This window comes from Siphateles boraxobius, unplaced genomic scaffold (genome assembly GCF_051911475.1).
Source record: "Siphateles boraxobius isolate OS27281-9 unplaced genomic scaffold, OSU_SipBor_1 25, whole genome shotgun sequence".
Classification (NCBI taxonomy): Eukaryota; Metazoa; Chordata; class Actinopteri; order Cypriniformes; family Leuciscidae; genus Siphateles; species Siphateles boraxobius.
Window position 1 is genome coordinate 11,876,045 of NW_027508866.1, and position 17,101 is coordinate 11,893,145.

The 17,101-nt window shown below is 38.8% G+C and overlaps 1 protein-coding gene across 1 annotated transcript in view; it reads left to right on the forward strand.

The window, feature by feature from the left end:
- The window catches only part of dchs1b (dachsous cadherin-related 1b), a 99,786-nt gene that overhangs the window by 9,820 nt on the left and 72,865 nt on the right, over window positions 1-17,101 (forward strand). The window contains exon 2 of the mRNA XM_077242657.1: window positions 2,867-4,690. Within this exon, the coding sequence (XP_077098772.1) occupies window positions 2,888-4,690 (1,803 nt within the window). The 5' untranslated portion in view covers window positions 2,867-2,887. The remainder of the gene's footprint in view (window positions 1-2,866; window positions 4,691-17,101) is intronic.

Consider the following 17,101-nt stretch of genomic DNA (forward strand, 5'->3'; position numbering starts at 1 on the left):
GGCAATATTTTAAAACATTAGAATTTGTTAATACTCTTTGCATTTTATTTAATGGATGCTCAGTGACCTGATCCTTCATTGTTCATCTGTCACCTGCTTCCTCAGTCTTAGCGTAGCTCAACTGCCATAAAAAACAACTAAGCCAGTCTCATATCAGTTGGAATATTTTACTAAGACCCGCCTGCCACCTTCACCGTTAAATCAACCAACTCCAGCATTTTGACGACAGCTGGACGGCTAAAAGCAGAAAGCCCAAGGAGGTCTGGCACTGTGGTTGTCTAAATACTGAAAACTGAGCGGGAGTGAATTCCATACCCATTTAGCCTGCGGAAACTGTGGCAACTGTTCATCCGTATTCAGTCATTTCAGACCCATCATAAGCATGGGTTTTGGTGAAAGATTTGTCATTCGTCCCTCAAATAGAGCCAAGTTTCTTAAAATTATATAGGCCTATCCTACCCTGCGATGGTTTCTGCATCATTTTTATAGTGCAACATGAATGTAATCCCTCACAGTTTGAATGTTCCAATGCTCTAACAAAAGTAGTTAGGCTATCAAATTAGTTTTAAGATATAAGTTTGAATGTCCATAGGAAGATTCTTAAATCTCTGCGGTCTAACATGGCGGTGAGCTTCGGCTCTGTGCTGCCACAGAAACGTTGAATTGGACAGCCGGCCCCCCACAGTTTTTCCTCAGACGCCTCTGTCAATCACTCAGTCTGGCCTCTGTTTATTCGGAGAGATCGTGATGGAGAAACCGTCAGCTCCACAGGCCCCCTCGACAACCTTTTTATGCTATGTATTTTAATAAGCCGTTAAATAAGAATGAGACACATTGTGTGGCAATGCATTGTGGGCCTCCATGATCTCAGAATCTGTTTAAATTGGCTCAAAGTGGCCCCCAAGTGCCCCACAATCTCTGCTACTTTCATTTGAATGAACATAGGGCCCGCCACACTTCACACAAATACCTATAGGGGGTCCCCTGATCTCAAAATTGTATGTTTGAGGTTTTTATCCCAAATACAACTGTTTTTCTGTCCTACAATGATCACTTAAATTGTTTCGATTTGATTCGTGTGACTCAAACAAGATTTGTTTCAGATCATAGATGTGATAAACAGACAGTCATTCCTGTCTTTGTCCTAGATGTCCTTGGATATGTAATTAGTGTGTAAGTATGTCCCTTTACACATGTCAGGCTAAGGCCGTACTAGGAATCAGATGTTAGTGAAGGTCGCAGATAGTTGATTAGGACAGACCGCATGGAGCCCTGGCGGTCAACTGTGCTTGTGAAGATAATTATTTGTAAATGCCTACCATTAGTGGCACAAAACCACTTGATGTGTCATCCACAAAACACAGGACAATTGGTTCAGACAGTAGACATCTTTGTGATGGACAAAGCTAAAAAGCATTACTTTTAAATCATCTGTTCTACCCCTTTTATAAACCTATTGACTCATTGTGGCCACTAGAGGGAGCCTGCTTGAAAAGCCTTGTAAGGAATGAAAACATTCATGTGGTTTTATCTGGAGGGCTTCTTTCTTGTTAAAAAAATGACACTGAAGTCCAGATTCAATATTTCTTTTCATCCTACATTGAGTTCTGTGCATCTCACTGGAGAACTCTTAAACAGAACTGACAAGGACAAATTGCATTTGTAATCCACTTATGTATAGAGACCACAACAGCCCACAGTGATGATTTGCCATCATTATGCATTGAGGTTTGGATAATACAGACTTTACCAACAGATACTCTACTCAGCGCAAGTGCAAAGACTCCTGAGGTTTGTTGTGATTCCAGCCAAAGTAGTATAATTTTCTAATTGTGCTAGTGAACTTCTTCAGTGGCGTATAAAATATCATCCCAAGTCTGACCATCTTTAGCAGATTGCTTCACACAGGATTCAGCCTTCACACATATGACAAGAGAAGAGATGCTTTCCAAATACATGCTCCAAACTCCTGTCTGGCCTTTTTGTCTGAGTAATGTCTTTCTGTCTGCTCAAAATTAGTGGCCAAGTTTGCTTCTTTAACATGGCTTTAAAAAAAGAGTAATTTTCTTAAAAATCAACTACTGGCTTGTTTTGGTTTGAACTGACTGTACTCAAAGGATGAATAACCTGCTAAATGAATAAATGTACTAGAAGAATATTATATGTCAACGTCTCAACTAAAAGTTTTTTTAACATGTTGGGATTGTAGTGGCAAGTAAGAGATTTTTTTTTTAAGTTGTCACATTTAAAAAAAATCTGATCCAGCTAATGGGCGTATGAGTTCAAGAGTAAACAAATGTCTGGTGGCTGTAGATCTGCCTTAATAGTAAGGCAAATCTACAGCCACCATATTTAGTTACAGTTCCTCTTGTTTAAATATGTATACAAGTGGCTCATCTGCTATAATTTCTCTGATGGTACCCACTCATCTTAATATGACTGGAAAGAAAATTTATTTTCCATTCATTATAGGAAGCAAATTAGGATTTATTGCTCTTTTATATAAAAACAATTTACAAGAGATGTCTTGATTATAATAGTTTTTTTTTTTTTTTTTTTTACGTTTTATACACTGTTATTAAAGCATTTGGGACTATCTGACAGCATCATAGATACATGGGAAATATATGCGTGTGGAGTGTATTCTGAAAAGGCGACGTGCATGAATAAGAGCATGCACAACATCCACATTTTACTGCCCTGACTGGGGAAAGCCTCTCCTTTTGGAAGCAAACACACCCCTTTCTCATGAATTCCAGCTGTTTTTGAGAGATAGGAATTTGCATTGATCTGCATGGGTATCTATGTCATAATAGTGTGCTGTGTAAATGTGATTGTGATGATTTGCTCCCCTCATGTTTTGCAGGTGTGAAGAAACCTTGGCACGATGACTCCGTTGAATGGCTTTGGGAAAAACACATGTGGACAGTCCCGGATGTGGGTATTCTGGAGGCTAAGGATGCTTTTGGTGCTTTGTGTAGTAGTGGAACTATTAACAGTAATGGTCAGCGGAGAGGCCACACCAGGTATTTTAGAGCTCCAATTAGATGAGGAACAACCTGCAGGGACGATAGTGGGTGACATTAGCGCTGGTTTGCTACCTGGAGTTACAGCCTCTCTATACTTCATCTCTGATCATGAAGGCACCGGCATTGGTAGTGATCTCCACATCGATGAAACCACAGGCATTATCAAGACCGCCAGGCGACTTGACAGAGAGGAAAGAGACCATTACAGTTTTATAGCTGTCACTATGACAGGGTTCACAGTCAAGGTCTCAATCACTGTAAATGATATCAATGACCATGCCCCCACATTCCCCAAGAAGAAAGCCTCTTTGAAGATCCCAGAGCAAACAGCGGTGGGAACTAAGTTCTCTCTTGAGCCTGCCACTGATGCGGATAAGGATCAGCTTACTGTACAAGGATATCAGATTAAAGAAGGCAATGTAGGACAAGTGTTTCGACTCGAGACCAAAAGAGCAGCAAACAAAGTCCTTTACCTTGACTTGGTAGTCAATGGAGTCTTGGACCGAGAGAAGAGGACCTCCTACTTCTTGGTGTTGGAGGCCTTTGACGGTGGATCTCCAAGGAAGACTGGACAGATGACACTTGACGTCTTGGTGCAGGATATCAATGATCACGCTCCGATTTTCAACCAAAGCCGTTACAATGCAATCATCTCTGAGAGCCTTCCTCAGGGCAGTAACATCCTGCAAGTTTTTGCTTTTGATCCTGACGAAGGAGACAATGGCCTTGTATTGTATGAGATAAACCGACGGCAGAGCGACCCGGATCGCTACTTCGTCATCGAACCTCGCTCTGGGATCATTACACTCAATAAGCCTCTAGACTACGAGGTGAGGAAGGTTCATGAGCTGGTAGTGCAAGCCAGAGATAATGCGAGCAATCCAGAGATCACCAATGCCTTTGTTACAATACATGTTAGAGACTACAACGATAACCAGCCAACCATGACCATAATTTTTCTCAGTGAGGACGGCTCACCCCAAATTTCTGAAGGTGCTCAGCCGGGCCAATACGTTGCAAGAATCTCTGTCTCGGACCCTGATTATGGCGAGTACTCCAATGTCAATGTGTCTCTTGAGGGAGGGGATGGGAAATTTGCCCTGACCACTAAAGACAGCATCATCTACCTCATCTACGTAGACCAGATTCTGGATCGGGAAGAGAGGGATTCTTATGAACTTCGTGTCATGGCTACTGATTCTGGAACCCCGCCGCTTCATGCAGAGTCCTCTTTTACGATTCATGTCACCGATGTAAATGACAACCCACCTCTCTTTGACCAACAGGCATATAAGCAGACCATTCCAGAAGTTGTCTACCCAGGTAGCTTTGTGCTGCAAGTGACCGCGAGAGACAAAGACCAAGGTCCCAACGGTGATGTCCGCTACAGCATCTTACCAGACAAGGAAACGCACGCCAGTTGGTTCACCATTGACCCTGTCACAGGTATCATAACCTCTGCAACCAATCTGGATTATGAGAAGGACCCAAAGCCAAGTTTCAAAGTAGTGGCCACTGATGGAGGACGGCCCCCATTATCCTCCACTGCTCTGGTAGAAATAGACCTCCAGGATAGTAACGATAATGAGCCAGTGTTTGGGAGCAGCTTCTACAATGTTTCTATCAAGGAGAACACATCAGCAGGGACCTGCTTCCTTGAGGTAGGAATGATTATGTTTTCCTTTTATGTTTTCTACCTCGTTCACCTACTTCACTTGTATTGTTTCTGTGATTTGTATTTCTGTGATTGTTTTGGCCATGATTTTCTTCAGGTTTCGTAGTATTAAATGTAACATTTGATTTGGGCTGGGTATTCATACCGATTCCTGATTAAATTACATTCTGATTCAGAAGCTAACGATTTTATTCCAATTTGATTTGATTTTGATTGATTTGGATATATTTCAGTTATAATGACCATTTTGCTTATGTGATAGCATCTAATGCTGTAAAAGATACAGTGTGGTTTTTCAGACTAATTCAAATTGGTAACTTATAAGAGTGAGTTTTTTGTTGTGGGAATTGAGTTATGGTATACTGATTGCACATTTTTGCTTCAGCAGTTGGTGAATTAATTGGAAAATCAAGATTTTTTTTTACATAGCCCTACTTTTGACTATAGCAGAAATAAGTAATTTACTTACAATCCGATATGTCTTGAAACAAGATTTAGAAGTTTTGTGCATAATTGTTTTGGGTCTTTTATCTTGCTCGAAAGATCCATGGTAGATGTGGAGCAATAAAAACTTGTAATTTCACTCACCAAGACAATTTGTAATTATGACATATGATTAGCAGATTTTATCCTCTCAATTGCAGAATTGCAGAAAGTGCTGCTTGGCAGATGGTAACATTTTGCTTTGTTGTTCTTTTGAAATGTTGGTTTAAGTCTGTTGCCATGATAATTGTTGTCACCATGTGGCAACTGGGCCAACTGTGTTCTCAAGCTGTTGTTACCCCTGTGGAAAAGAAATGAAAATCAGGACATGCTTTTTTCCTTTTTTTTTTTTTTTTTGCACAATAATAAGCAATTCCAGACTTCAAAGGACCTCCATAATGTCAGTTTCCAACAGAAGCATCTGTTGAAAAATACCCTCCAGAACAAACTTTTTAGATAAATACTGGAATTCCACATTGTTGCTGGTTCATTTAACATATATTTGGAAAGAACCGCTGGTCAGTGTTTGGAGGAATTTGGTATGTGGGTTTGCAGTATGAAGAAGACGTAGGAGAATGAATGAAAGAGAGGGATAGAGAGACAAAGAGAGAGAAAGAGGCTTTGCCACACACATAGAGGGATGCATAAAGTCAGGAATAAAAAGGAAGCTGGAAGTGAACAATATACTGATCGGCGAATCTCGGAATGAAGGGGTTAATAGAAAGTATTCTGTGAAACCAGAAGATATGCAAGTTTAGCAGAAAGCTGTTTCAATTTATCAAAACATTATCTATTTAAATCACTCACTCAACACAAATCACAAGACAAAATCCAATGGTTTTTCTGTTGAATTAATCTTTCTCATTATTAGTCAACATTCTTTCAACTCATTTCAGGCAGTTGGTTTTTCAGTACCCTTGTAGCAACATTCATTCCAGCATATTTCCCTTTGGTGTCACTGAAGCAGGTTAGGACACTATATGGGGGTTATTTTTGATCCAGTACTCAGTAGCAGCAGTCCTTATGTTACCATGCCTCACATATTGGCATGTAATACACCAAACCGGCTGTGGTCACAGGTTCTGATGCACTAAGAGACTGGACTTGGCTTGCCTTAGTGTTTTCTACTCTGGACTCATAATAGATTTTGCCTTTGCTCTGTTTGTGTGGCACAATTATTAAATTGTATTTAATAGAGATGTTTGTGTACATTTTCTGTTGATCATGGCTGTAGCTATTCATTACATAATAGATCATATTTTTATATCCAAGGTGGGGAATTGCATTTAGAGTTTGCATAATTTTTCCTGAGATATAAAATCGCACGCTAAATCATCACTTACATCATTTATCTATAAATGCATTATTTCTTAGTGAATTCGCCCTTTACAAAGAAGGGATTTGTGTTTAATCAATGTTTGTATGATAAACTGCTGATACATAATATACATTTTTAGCACACCTCAGAATAAACATGCATTTGTCTATAGGAATTTTAAGACATTGATCAGTGCATGGTCTTGAATGACGGATTGGATTGATGAATGTATATTTTTAATAGTTTAAATTTCAACCACTATCCCCCAAACACAAACACTCACTGCTAGTCCAGTCATTTCCTCCAAAAACATGCCTGTTTAACTAAGCTTATCTATAGAATAGAATGGTGTATTATTTACACACTGCTGAAAGAGAAAACTGCCTTTTATTTGTATTTCAGTTTCCTTTCTTCTCCCAGGAGTAATTTCTCATGGAAGCAGTCTGCTCTAGTTTTCTGTTCATTGTTCTGGTGATCCGACAGATTTCGTGAGTAGGGCGCCCAAACCAAACCCTGTTTGGGACAGTCCCTGTTAAAGCATGTTTGGATAAGGACCTTTCTGTATGTACTGGACAGAGGTATCTCCACCTAATGCACTCATGTATCAACCGTTGGGCTTTTCCATTAGCACTGTTAGACTTGTGCTTTTATGCTGATCTCTGAGCAGATTTTGTTCCCATTGTTTGATTCCTAAGTGTAAAAAACTGATTGCGAATTGTTGTACATTGTCCACCCATAAGTAAGACCGGAGATCAATTCCCTCCTGTTCACATCTGATAATAAGTCTCTCACTGCTGGTCTGATGCATTTAAAGTATCTCTTATATGGTGGTCTGGAACATAAGTTTAATTCAAAACAAATGAGAGAGAAATGGACTCACACCAACTCAGGACAAAATATAGACAAACAAATCTTAAAGTGTCATCAAGAGCATATCATTCTTTCAGTATGTGCCTTGATTACTTTCACATTTAAGAGAAACCATAGTGTTTATATGCTCTTCATGAAGTGAAAAAATATATTTTCCTGAATCGTGCCTTGGCAGCTCAGGGTCATGTTGAACTGGACAGCTCTTCAGTGCTTAAAACAAATCATTTGTATCATATGGATTTATTGTGTACTACGTATTTCTATTTGGCTGGGTAGCGTGTTTATGTTCACAGGTGCAGCTAGTGTTACATTTCCCAAATTAAACTGTAGAAAACGCTTTTCTTCACCTGTTGAAGCAATTGTACACACTGTTGTGTTGAATGATATTTTGTCCTAAAGACTAACCATATTTAATAAAGGGGGAATTGTAGCACATCTGGACTGATGCTTGTAGAGGAAGCTACTTGGGGAACTGCTTCCTGTAACATAAGACCGGCCCCCTGGTGGGGTCACATTATAAAGTGCCCCAACGGAAACAGGATCCAGACTGACTACCTACACATAGTCTGTGTCATTCGGCATTAGAACAAACAAACCCTTTTTGTAGTTGGTAAATGGTGATACATTTATTTAATACCCATGTAAGTTGCCCAAGTGCTCGTTAAATCCTCCTTGAAGTTATTTTGTTTATGCTCAATAAACCTCTTTCCATTAAGACACAACAAATTAGTAAAGTCATTAAACAAACACTTCACAAGTTTAATAAATGTTCTTAATCTCAAATATGGGTTGAAATCTCAGTCCTATGAACATGGGGTGCCAGAATGCCTCATTTGTTTGAATTCTCACCCCATATGGCCTGTGGCTTCAGCCTTTTCTTCATTTCCTCTACTCTGTTTTTCCAGCATTGCATTATGCAATATTTTGGTTCCCTTCACCCTCTTTTTAGTGAAATACTTGCATTATCCTGTTTATTACGTGTCACTCTTTGGAATGCATAATTCTGATTGGTCAATTGCAGCATTCAATGATATTAGTATCATATTGGTTATTGGCTGTTAGCGGGTTTTTTTCCTCCGTATCGGTCGATATTAGATATTTCAATGTGTTGTGTTGGTAATCAGCTGCTATTAGAGTTTTCTAAATAGATATTTCATTGTGCATGCTCCAATTTTGACGTATATATGTGTATGTCTGTAAATAAATAAATAAGGGATGTGCATTGAGTGTATATGTATGTAATAATGCTCTGATGATGCTTAAATACACTTTTTAACACAAATTTGACATTTAACAAAAAATGTGTGCATTTTTTTTTTAGTTATTTAGGTACAATTTTGTTGAGTTTAGAGGTCATTATACAAAAAAATTTTTCGGAATCAAGTATTCCAGAGAGCTATGCACTCCTAATTTTTAGTCTTCTCACTCCTCTGTCATTCCATTTATCTTCAATTCCTTTTGATTTCCTCACTTTTTTCACTCTAACACATTGTTTGCATTTCGTACTACTCATGTGGCTGTTCGACCTTCTCTCGTTTGTGAGCCTGATGTCCACTGCTGTTGTCTCGGAGTAAAGCAGAGCAGCTGTGGCTGTATCTGGTGACATAGTGTTGAGACTGGTAAGCTCAGAGGTTTCTGGGGGCAGTGGTGCTGTTTAAGATCAGCTAATTGAATTCCATGATGTGTTGAGATGACTATTACCATGTATGAATCCTTAGGGTCCAGAAAGTTGCTGTTGGAGAGTTGCTTCATGGGACAGCAGGTGGTTGATGGCTTTAGAGGTGATTATTCCTTTGGGCGGTGAGCTCAGCATTGGGGATAATTTTCCCAGAGTGTCATATTTGATATAATTAGAGTAAAAGTTGAAAAGCAGAGATGGCCCATCATGAATGTAGGAACGTGGAGGCCATCTGGTCTTTATCTGTTGATGGTTAGATATGATCCGTAATATTCTCATAAGATATTACATTATAGTCAAGAAATTCATCTTCAGTCAAGTCATAAAGCTGTCATCTGAGAGAACAAACAAACACAGCAGAAACGGGATACACAAGTTTGTTTAGTGTCTCAACAATGTAAATCTCTTTAAACACTCATATTCTTCCAGTGTTCATTTGTCTCATCAGTATTACAAATGTTCCTGTCACAAAATCTGAAATGTAGACAACCGCGATTTTCCACTGTTGTGTCTTGGCCTCATTATGTCTCACATGTATTATTCTTTGTGGTCTAAAGGAGATTTCAAAGCAGCATTTCTCAAAGCGTCAGGGGCACCCACAGCATATCAGACCAGGCCAATGATGATAATTCACCAAGTAAGAATAATTTAATTCAATTTAATATTTTAATAAAAGCAGACTTAATCTTAATAATGTTTCTCGGCTTAGTGGGCTGTAACTTTGCCTCTGTGATATGGTTAAGTGTGGGAGAAAACGATTTTAGTTTATCATGATTATGCATTCATCGCTTATAGGCAAAATTAAGAGAAACATCCTGTGGATTTAGCTTTAAACTTTTGCAATTTTTTGCACACGCATGAAGCAGTGCTCAAACAACATATATATTTGACTATTTTGCAATAAGCAAGTTTTTTTTACTGTACTGTACTTTTTTATTGCATCATTGACATTGCTTTATGTGTAGTTCATTGGTTCATGAAAGATGTTAAAGGGGTGGTATAATGCCCTTTACACAAGATGTAAAATATATCTCTGATGTCCCCAGAGTGTGTATGTGAAGTTTTAGGTAAAAATACCCCACAGATATTTTTATATAGCATGTTAAAGTTGTCAGTTTTTGAGGGTGAGAAAAACGCACCGTTTTTGTGTATGTCCCTTTAAATGCAAATGAGCTCCTGCTCCTGGCACAGAGGGCGGAGCTTCAAAAGCAGCTTCGATTACCTCACACAGACATATTGAGAGTGAGGAGTTGTCGTCATGGTACAGAGCCCCTCCACTCGATATCACGGGATCTCGTGGGATTCTCACCCTCTCCGCCATGTTGGCAGGATTCCGGCGGCAAAACAAGATTGTTTACGTGTGTTGTTAACTCGGTAGTAGAGGAGGTTCTCGCAATTCCACACTGTTTTACCATGCCTGGAAGTCACTGCTGTGTTAAAAACTGCTCCAGTACCTCACACGATACATTTGGAAAACATAGGAAGAATGGAATACAGTTTTTTAGGTTACCGAAATGGACACAGCATCAGGGAGAGCAAGTCTCTGACTCTGACCAGGAGACGCCGGATTGCTTGGTTGGCTGATGCCTTTGATAAGTTGACACTGTTTGCTGTGCCTTAACGAACATGTGCAAAAGTGTTGTTTGAGTGCCTTGTTCATTACTTTTTTATTTCTTGAAATAAATGCTTGAAACAACTTGATATGGCTTAACAATATTTATCGAGAACTGAATATATATGTATTTTTTTCGGACAACATAAGTTTCATGGACAACATAAGTAATTCTAATAAAATAACAATACTGTTCTTAGTGCAAAAGAACAAATATCTTGATGCTGCTTCTCCAAATACCGCTGTTTTGCGCTTGGTGTGAGCTTGTTCCTGTAAGGTCCCTTTTCTTTCGCCTTATCTTTTTGCATTTCTTTACTTTCTTCCTTTTTTTCTCGTATTCGTAGATCCGTCTCTGTCCCGCCGAAATAATAAATGCGCGAAAATAATAAATGCGCAAAAATGAAAGAGCTCTTGAATGTTTAGTCGCGCTTCTGTGAAGTTCTGATGGCGTTGCCCCTGGCAACCGATAGCGTCTCCTACCATCATGGCGGACCGGCTCAGACCCCGCCCACATCGGCACGTGACTCCTCAATCTCAATACTGAAAATTTCAAAAACCTTTAGCCTTTTATGTTCAAACCAGAGTCAGACAAAGATGGAGAGACCCAAGAAGAACTGACAACGTGTAGACACCATTTCTGATTGGTTAGTTTATGATGAATTTATGTAGCTTATGTGTAGTTATCTTCTAGTCATTGATTAGCATATTTTGTCTTGATAATCTATAAATCATGTTCCGGGGGTGGGATTTCTGTAAATTTTAGTGTTTGTGATGTCACTAACCCAGGAGGAATGTTGTGTAGTCCCTACCAGCCGTTTGTTGTAGTCCTTAAAAAGCTATTTCTTTAAAGTGCCCCTATTATGGATTTTTGAAAATTACCTTTCATGTAGTGTGTAACTTTGCTCTAAGTGAATGAAAACATCCTGCAAAGTTTTAAATCTGAAAGTGCACCGTACATATAAAGTTATTGTCTTTCAAAAGTAAGAATCGACTCTGAGTCAATGAAATGAATCGTTTTTCAAACGAGTCATAAGCCGTTTCGTTGTGACGTCAAGACTAAACATTAGGATATTGCCCACCCACTTATTGTGCGTGCAGACACCAGGGAAAACTTGAACGCCCTCAAACCAGCAGCTGATTCCTGTGGATACTGGATAGCATCATATCGAGAAGACACTGTGCTCTACATACAATGTGAAGGTAAAGCCAGTTTTTCTCCACTGCCCAAGGACGAGCATGTGAAGAATCAGTGGTTAAAATTAATCTTTACCGCGATACCACAGCAGTTTAATCCTAAACTTTTGCTAACTCACATTATTACTGTCTTACTGAAATACTTCTGCTAATCAGTTACTTAGAGGAAAGATAAAGCATGGAGCAAGATTTGTTTTACCAACGTTTATGGTAACGTTACATCAGTCATTCACTCTAGAGCTCGGCTAATGTATGCACTGTTATACAGTTATACAGTTTCCACAGTTTGACCGTAATAAATTAGAAAAATACTCTGTAAATAAATAAGTACAAGTAAAATAATTGGTTTGTTGATGGACATGCACTTGTTAATGCTGTTGGTGAGGAATTACAGTTGCAACATCTCATAATGTACCTCAAACTGAGTAGTGTATAACGGAGAAACCTCCTGTTTGAGTCGTCCTTGCGATGGAGGTTAGGGTTAAATGAATAGTTCTTCCAGTGTTTCATCATCGACTCGTGCTCGGATTGATATGGTAAAATTGACGTCATTGTTCGTTACTGTGTTTAGTTTACGGTGTATGAAGCCCAGGACAGCTGACGTGGTTATGGCAATGGGCGTTTTTGTTTTCGACATGGACGCTGTACGCGGTAAACCAATCACAACAGACTGAGCTGTCTGGCCAATCAGAGCAGAGTAGCTCGTGAAAAGGAGGGATTTAGAGAGATTGATTCATCTGACACGTCGTTTGAGAATCATTGAAAATGTGGTGATGTGCAAATGTATATTATAAGAAAATGAAACAGTTTTTTTACCTTTGATGCATGTAAACCTGTTGTAGGAGACTCCAAAACAACATTAGGAAACCTTAAAATAGCATAATAGTGGCACTTTAAAAGAAAATATCTCCCTTTGCTTTGAACTTTAAGCATCGTAACTTTGCAGATGTTTTTGTGCTCAAACAGCAACATTACACACTAACTAAAGTTAGAAAAGTGAAATCATAATCAATCACCCCTTTAAGTACACACTGTGATGTGTACCTTTTGAGATTTGTAAAAATTGTAATTGAGAAAATAATTTTGGAACCATGATTTTTTTTTCTGTATTTTTTTCTATCAAACTGAACTAAAACCTGTTGATCAGAACTGACAGACTGTTAATCTAAAATATAATAATATTAATAATAAAACTAGAAGAAATTCTAGTCAGAAGGGAGGCACACTGTCTAATGGCCCGTTCACCAAGAATGATAACTATATTAGCATCCACACCTGCAGGCAATAACATTCTGTTTATTAAAAGTGTGCCTTGCAGTTAAGCTCTTATAAAGTCTGTGGATTTTGATTCTCTGCCAATGTTTTTATCGCTCATCAGCTGTAGTACATAATTTTTTAAAGTGATTCCAACTATATTGTTCTTCTGTTTTAATTATAATTGTGGAATGGACTTTGGTATTCTCATAGAATATTCAAACTTTATAGTGATTGGTAGTTCTTGTCTTTGGTGTGAATGGGTCTTAAGATTTTGAAAACCAATTTTTTTCAATTCATAGTTATACAAACTGTTGTAATGTCAATTTCATTGAGCTTACCATGCAGCTGTGATGAACTATTAATTATTTCATTGAGACTTCAAATTTGAAGTAAAGTATAACAGATTATGTACCGCTAAACACTGGATGCTTGTAACTGTGCATTCACACACGTCAAGGCTTGACAGAGGGTGTGTCTGTAATTTGGTGCTGACACAACCGTCATATTGACAACAGCCAATCACATTACTTACAACTTTGCATAAAGGCTATCTGATTAGCTGCTGCCTGCGTTGGCGCTTGAAAAGTTCAACAATTTTAAACGTCTGCAGCAAGCAAGGCCAGTAACGTAACGCAACAGAGCCCAAAATTCAGTTTGGCAACACATGACATCACCCATTCAAAGTAAATGAGAAGCGTTAATGCTAACGCCCCGTGTAAATGCTCTGTAAGAAAGTCAAAATGTTATTAAAGCTATAGGCTAGTTCACCCAAAAATACATAATTTTCTCACCCTCATGTCGTTCCAAACCTGCATGACTTTCTTACTTCTGCAGAGCACAAAAGAAAATATTTTAAATAAATGACAGAATCTTATTTTTTTAGGGAACTGTCCCTTTAAGAATGCCTTCGACAAACACCCCTCAATTTCTTCCCCTCCTGCTAGCTTCTGTAGTTCAAATCTGCTGAGCTAGTGTAGATATACCAGTGCTGTGCTGCACAGAGGCAAAGGTGAAAGGGCAAATTAGAAGAGGTGACTAGAGATGGGTAATTGTACTATTCTGCTTTTATTTTACACATACAATACTCACATTCACTTTTTTTTCGCCATGTGTCACTTTCTACTTCAGACTACAGTTCAACCTATGGTGTCCATCCTCCAAAATAAGCAGGTCTCTCCCTCCTTTTTTTAAAGCTTTTCCCATAAAAGAGCTCAGTTAAATGAAATTTAATTACAAAGCTACTGTGTGCACCAGACTCAGCCAGTAATAATACCTGCTGTATTGATTTAAAGAACAGTCCAATGCGGTGAAAAGTCCATTAAAGCCCGCGGACCTTGAACCACATCATGGCGGCAATAATCTCTATAATTTCTTGCTCACTCCACCTTTACGTTTCTAAACAACTGTATTTATAAGCCGATGTGCCAATAAACTGGGCACATATGCACACTGTGCCATTAATTGTGGTCTTTCTAACCCATCCTTGCTTTTGCAGACTGTCAGGCACCTAGATTATCCCTCCAGCACACCCAGTAATCTTGCCATCACCCTGGTGGTCTCTTCTCTGACCTCCATCCCGCATGGTTGATGCTCTGCCAGCTCGCCTTTGTGAGATCTCGCCACTTTCTGCTACTCATCGAACCCTCTGGCCTTCGCCCTTACTCTCAGGACTGTCATTTCCCTCCATGTGTTGCCATTACATAATGCCCTGTCAGTATTTTTAAGGTTTGTTTGCATTACATTTAAGAGGCTGTACATTAACCTGAGGTTTCTGTTTGATGGGAAAAGGAGCTTACTGCATTTTTCCAAACCTCACGCTGAGTTGATTCATCTATCCTTGGCAGGGTTTGGGTAAACTTGTTTGAGTTGGCATCCGAGCGTGGTTCTGCGAGATTTAACTTCGTGGAAGAGACTCTGCAAGCCGAGGAGAAAGATATGGAGGTGCTTCCACTCAAAATTCACACATTGGCCCTGTTTTATTCCCTCCATGCTGTCATTCTTGCTCAGAGTGACTCATAATCAAGGTCTTGTATTCAAGCCAGATCAACTCTTAAGTACTGATTTATGTGCAGTGACTATCCAAATGATCTTTTGTAAAGTTCATTGCTTCTTATTTTACTTGTCTCCTTCATAAGGCAAAGAAGCATAGAAATGTTGGGAAATTCATCCATCAGTCATTTCTTTCAGCTGATTTGATGCTGAAGTATTTATATTTTGGCTACAGTGGCTTTTTAATTCTTCTGTAGCCAATAAAGTTTTTGGACTGCTTGCAAAGTCATCCCAATTTGCGCGTACCGTATTAACTATACTCAGAGCGGTGTGACACAAATGTTACAATGTGTTTCTTATCCTACTGTTCAAAGCGTTTTCAGTTGGCATGGTCCTTTCTTTTTCAGTCCACATTTGTTTCAGGTCAAGAAAGGACGGCCTCTGTAGGCCTATTGAAAATACCTTGGGCTACAGAGCCTGGAAAAATAAGATTGCCGACCTCACGGTCTCTGTTAGTGTGATCAAACTTGTGCGGGACGCTTACAAGTATTAAAGTGAATAGGGGAGTGAGTTCCAGTAGCTCATTTCGGTCAGTGTGCACCAGGCTTTATGTCTGCCGTCACTCGGGGCCTGGAAGAATAGAGACGTTCATTTGAATTCATAATGCTTTTTCAGATGGAGCCCTTGATTCTCATGGCAAGTCTTAAGCCTTAAGAATATTGGGTTCAGTACAAGCATAATGTTGATTGCCAAAAACATATTTTTTGATTTGTACTTCATTTTCTTTTAGTGTAGCTTACATTACCGTTCAAAAAGTTGGGGTAGGCACATTTTATTTTTTACTTTTAATTAAAACTCTTATTTACCAAGGAAACATTGAATTGATCAAATGTGACAGTGAAGACTTGCATTGTTAAAAAAAAAAATATTTCAAATAAATGGTGTTCTTTTGAACTTTCCATTCGTCAAATAATCAAGCAGCACAACTGTTTTCCACATTGATGATAATAAAAAAATAATTTGAGAACCAAATAAACATATTATAATTATTTCTGAAGGATCATGTGACCCTGAAGACTGGAGTAATGGCTGCTGAAATTCTTATTCTTATTGTAATGTATATTAATACAGAAAACGGTTCTTTTAAATTTGAATAATATTTCATATTACAGTTTAACTGCATTTGTTATTAAAAAATCCAAGAAATGTATGTTTTTTCCTTTCCTTTTATGGTAGTTCTCATAGTTTTAGAGTTTCAGGATTGTTATTTTGGCAAAAAAGTTGTAAAATTGGACATAAATTTAGACAAAAAGTTAGAATGTGTTTTATTCACATTATTATCATGCTTACGCACATATTTTTTGTGTGTCTTGTGGCTGTATATGAAATAGTGAAAAATTAGAGGGACAAGTTGAAATTATTATTATTTATTTTGGTAAAAACAACATTTCCCCGCTATTATCTCACAAACACAACATTACCCCACAATTACTTTTGCTTGAGCTTGTACTGAACCTGGAATAGTCCTTTAACATGGTCCCATTCTGTGGAAAGACGTTTTGCCAGCTGTAGTCCTGTGGTGATAACAATTATTTTCTACACCCCAGGTGATGATTTTGACCCTAGTTCAATGGCCATCTATGCTGTGCTGATCCATTCATCATTGTTTCAGTAGCACACACTGCTCTGAGCTCAAGTGTTTTGCCTCAGGATGAGTTTACCCCTGGAATGCAGTGCACTCGTTGCTTACACTGAGAAAGCGGATATGAGGGCGCTCTGTGATTGCAGTAGAACTTGACCGGATCATCTGGCTCAACCTGCTCCACCTGCAAGCAGAGATCATTGATTTCTAATAGAGAGCCCCGCACCCCTCATAATGAGGTAGAGATGTTTCTTCGGCTTCTTTTCTCCTAAAGATTGTGTAAATGGGCCAGCGCTGATCAAACAGAAACATCTGAATGATAAGATCTCTGGACTCTTGAATGTTCAATAAAAG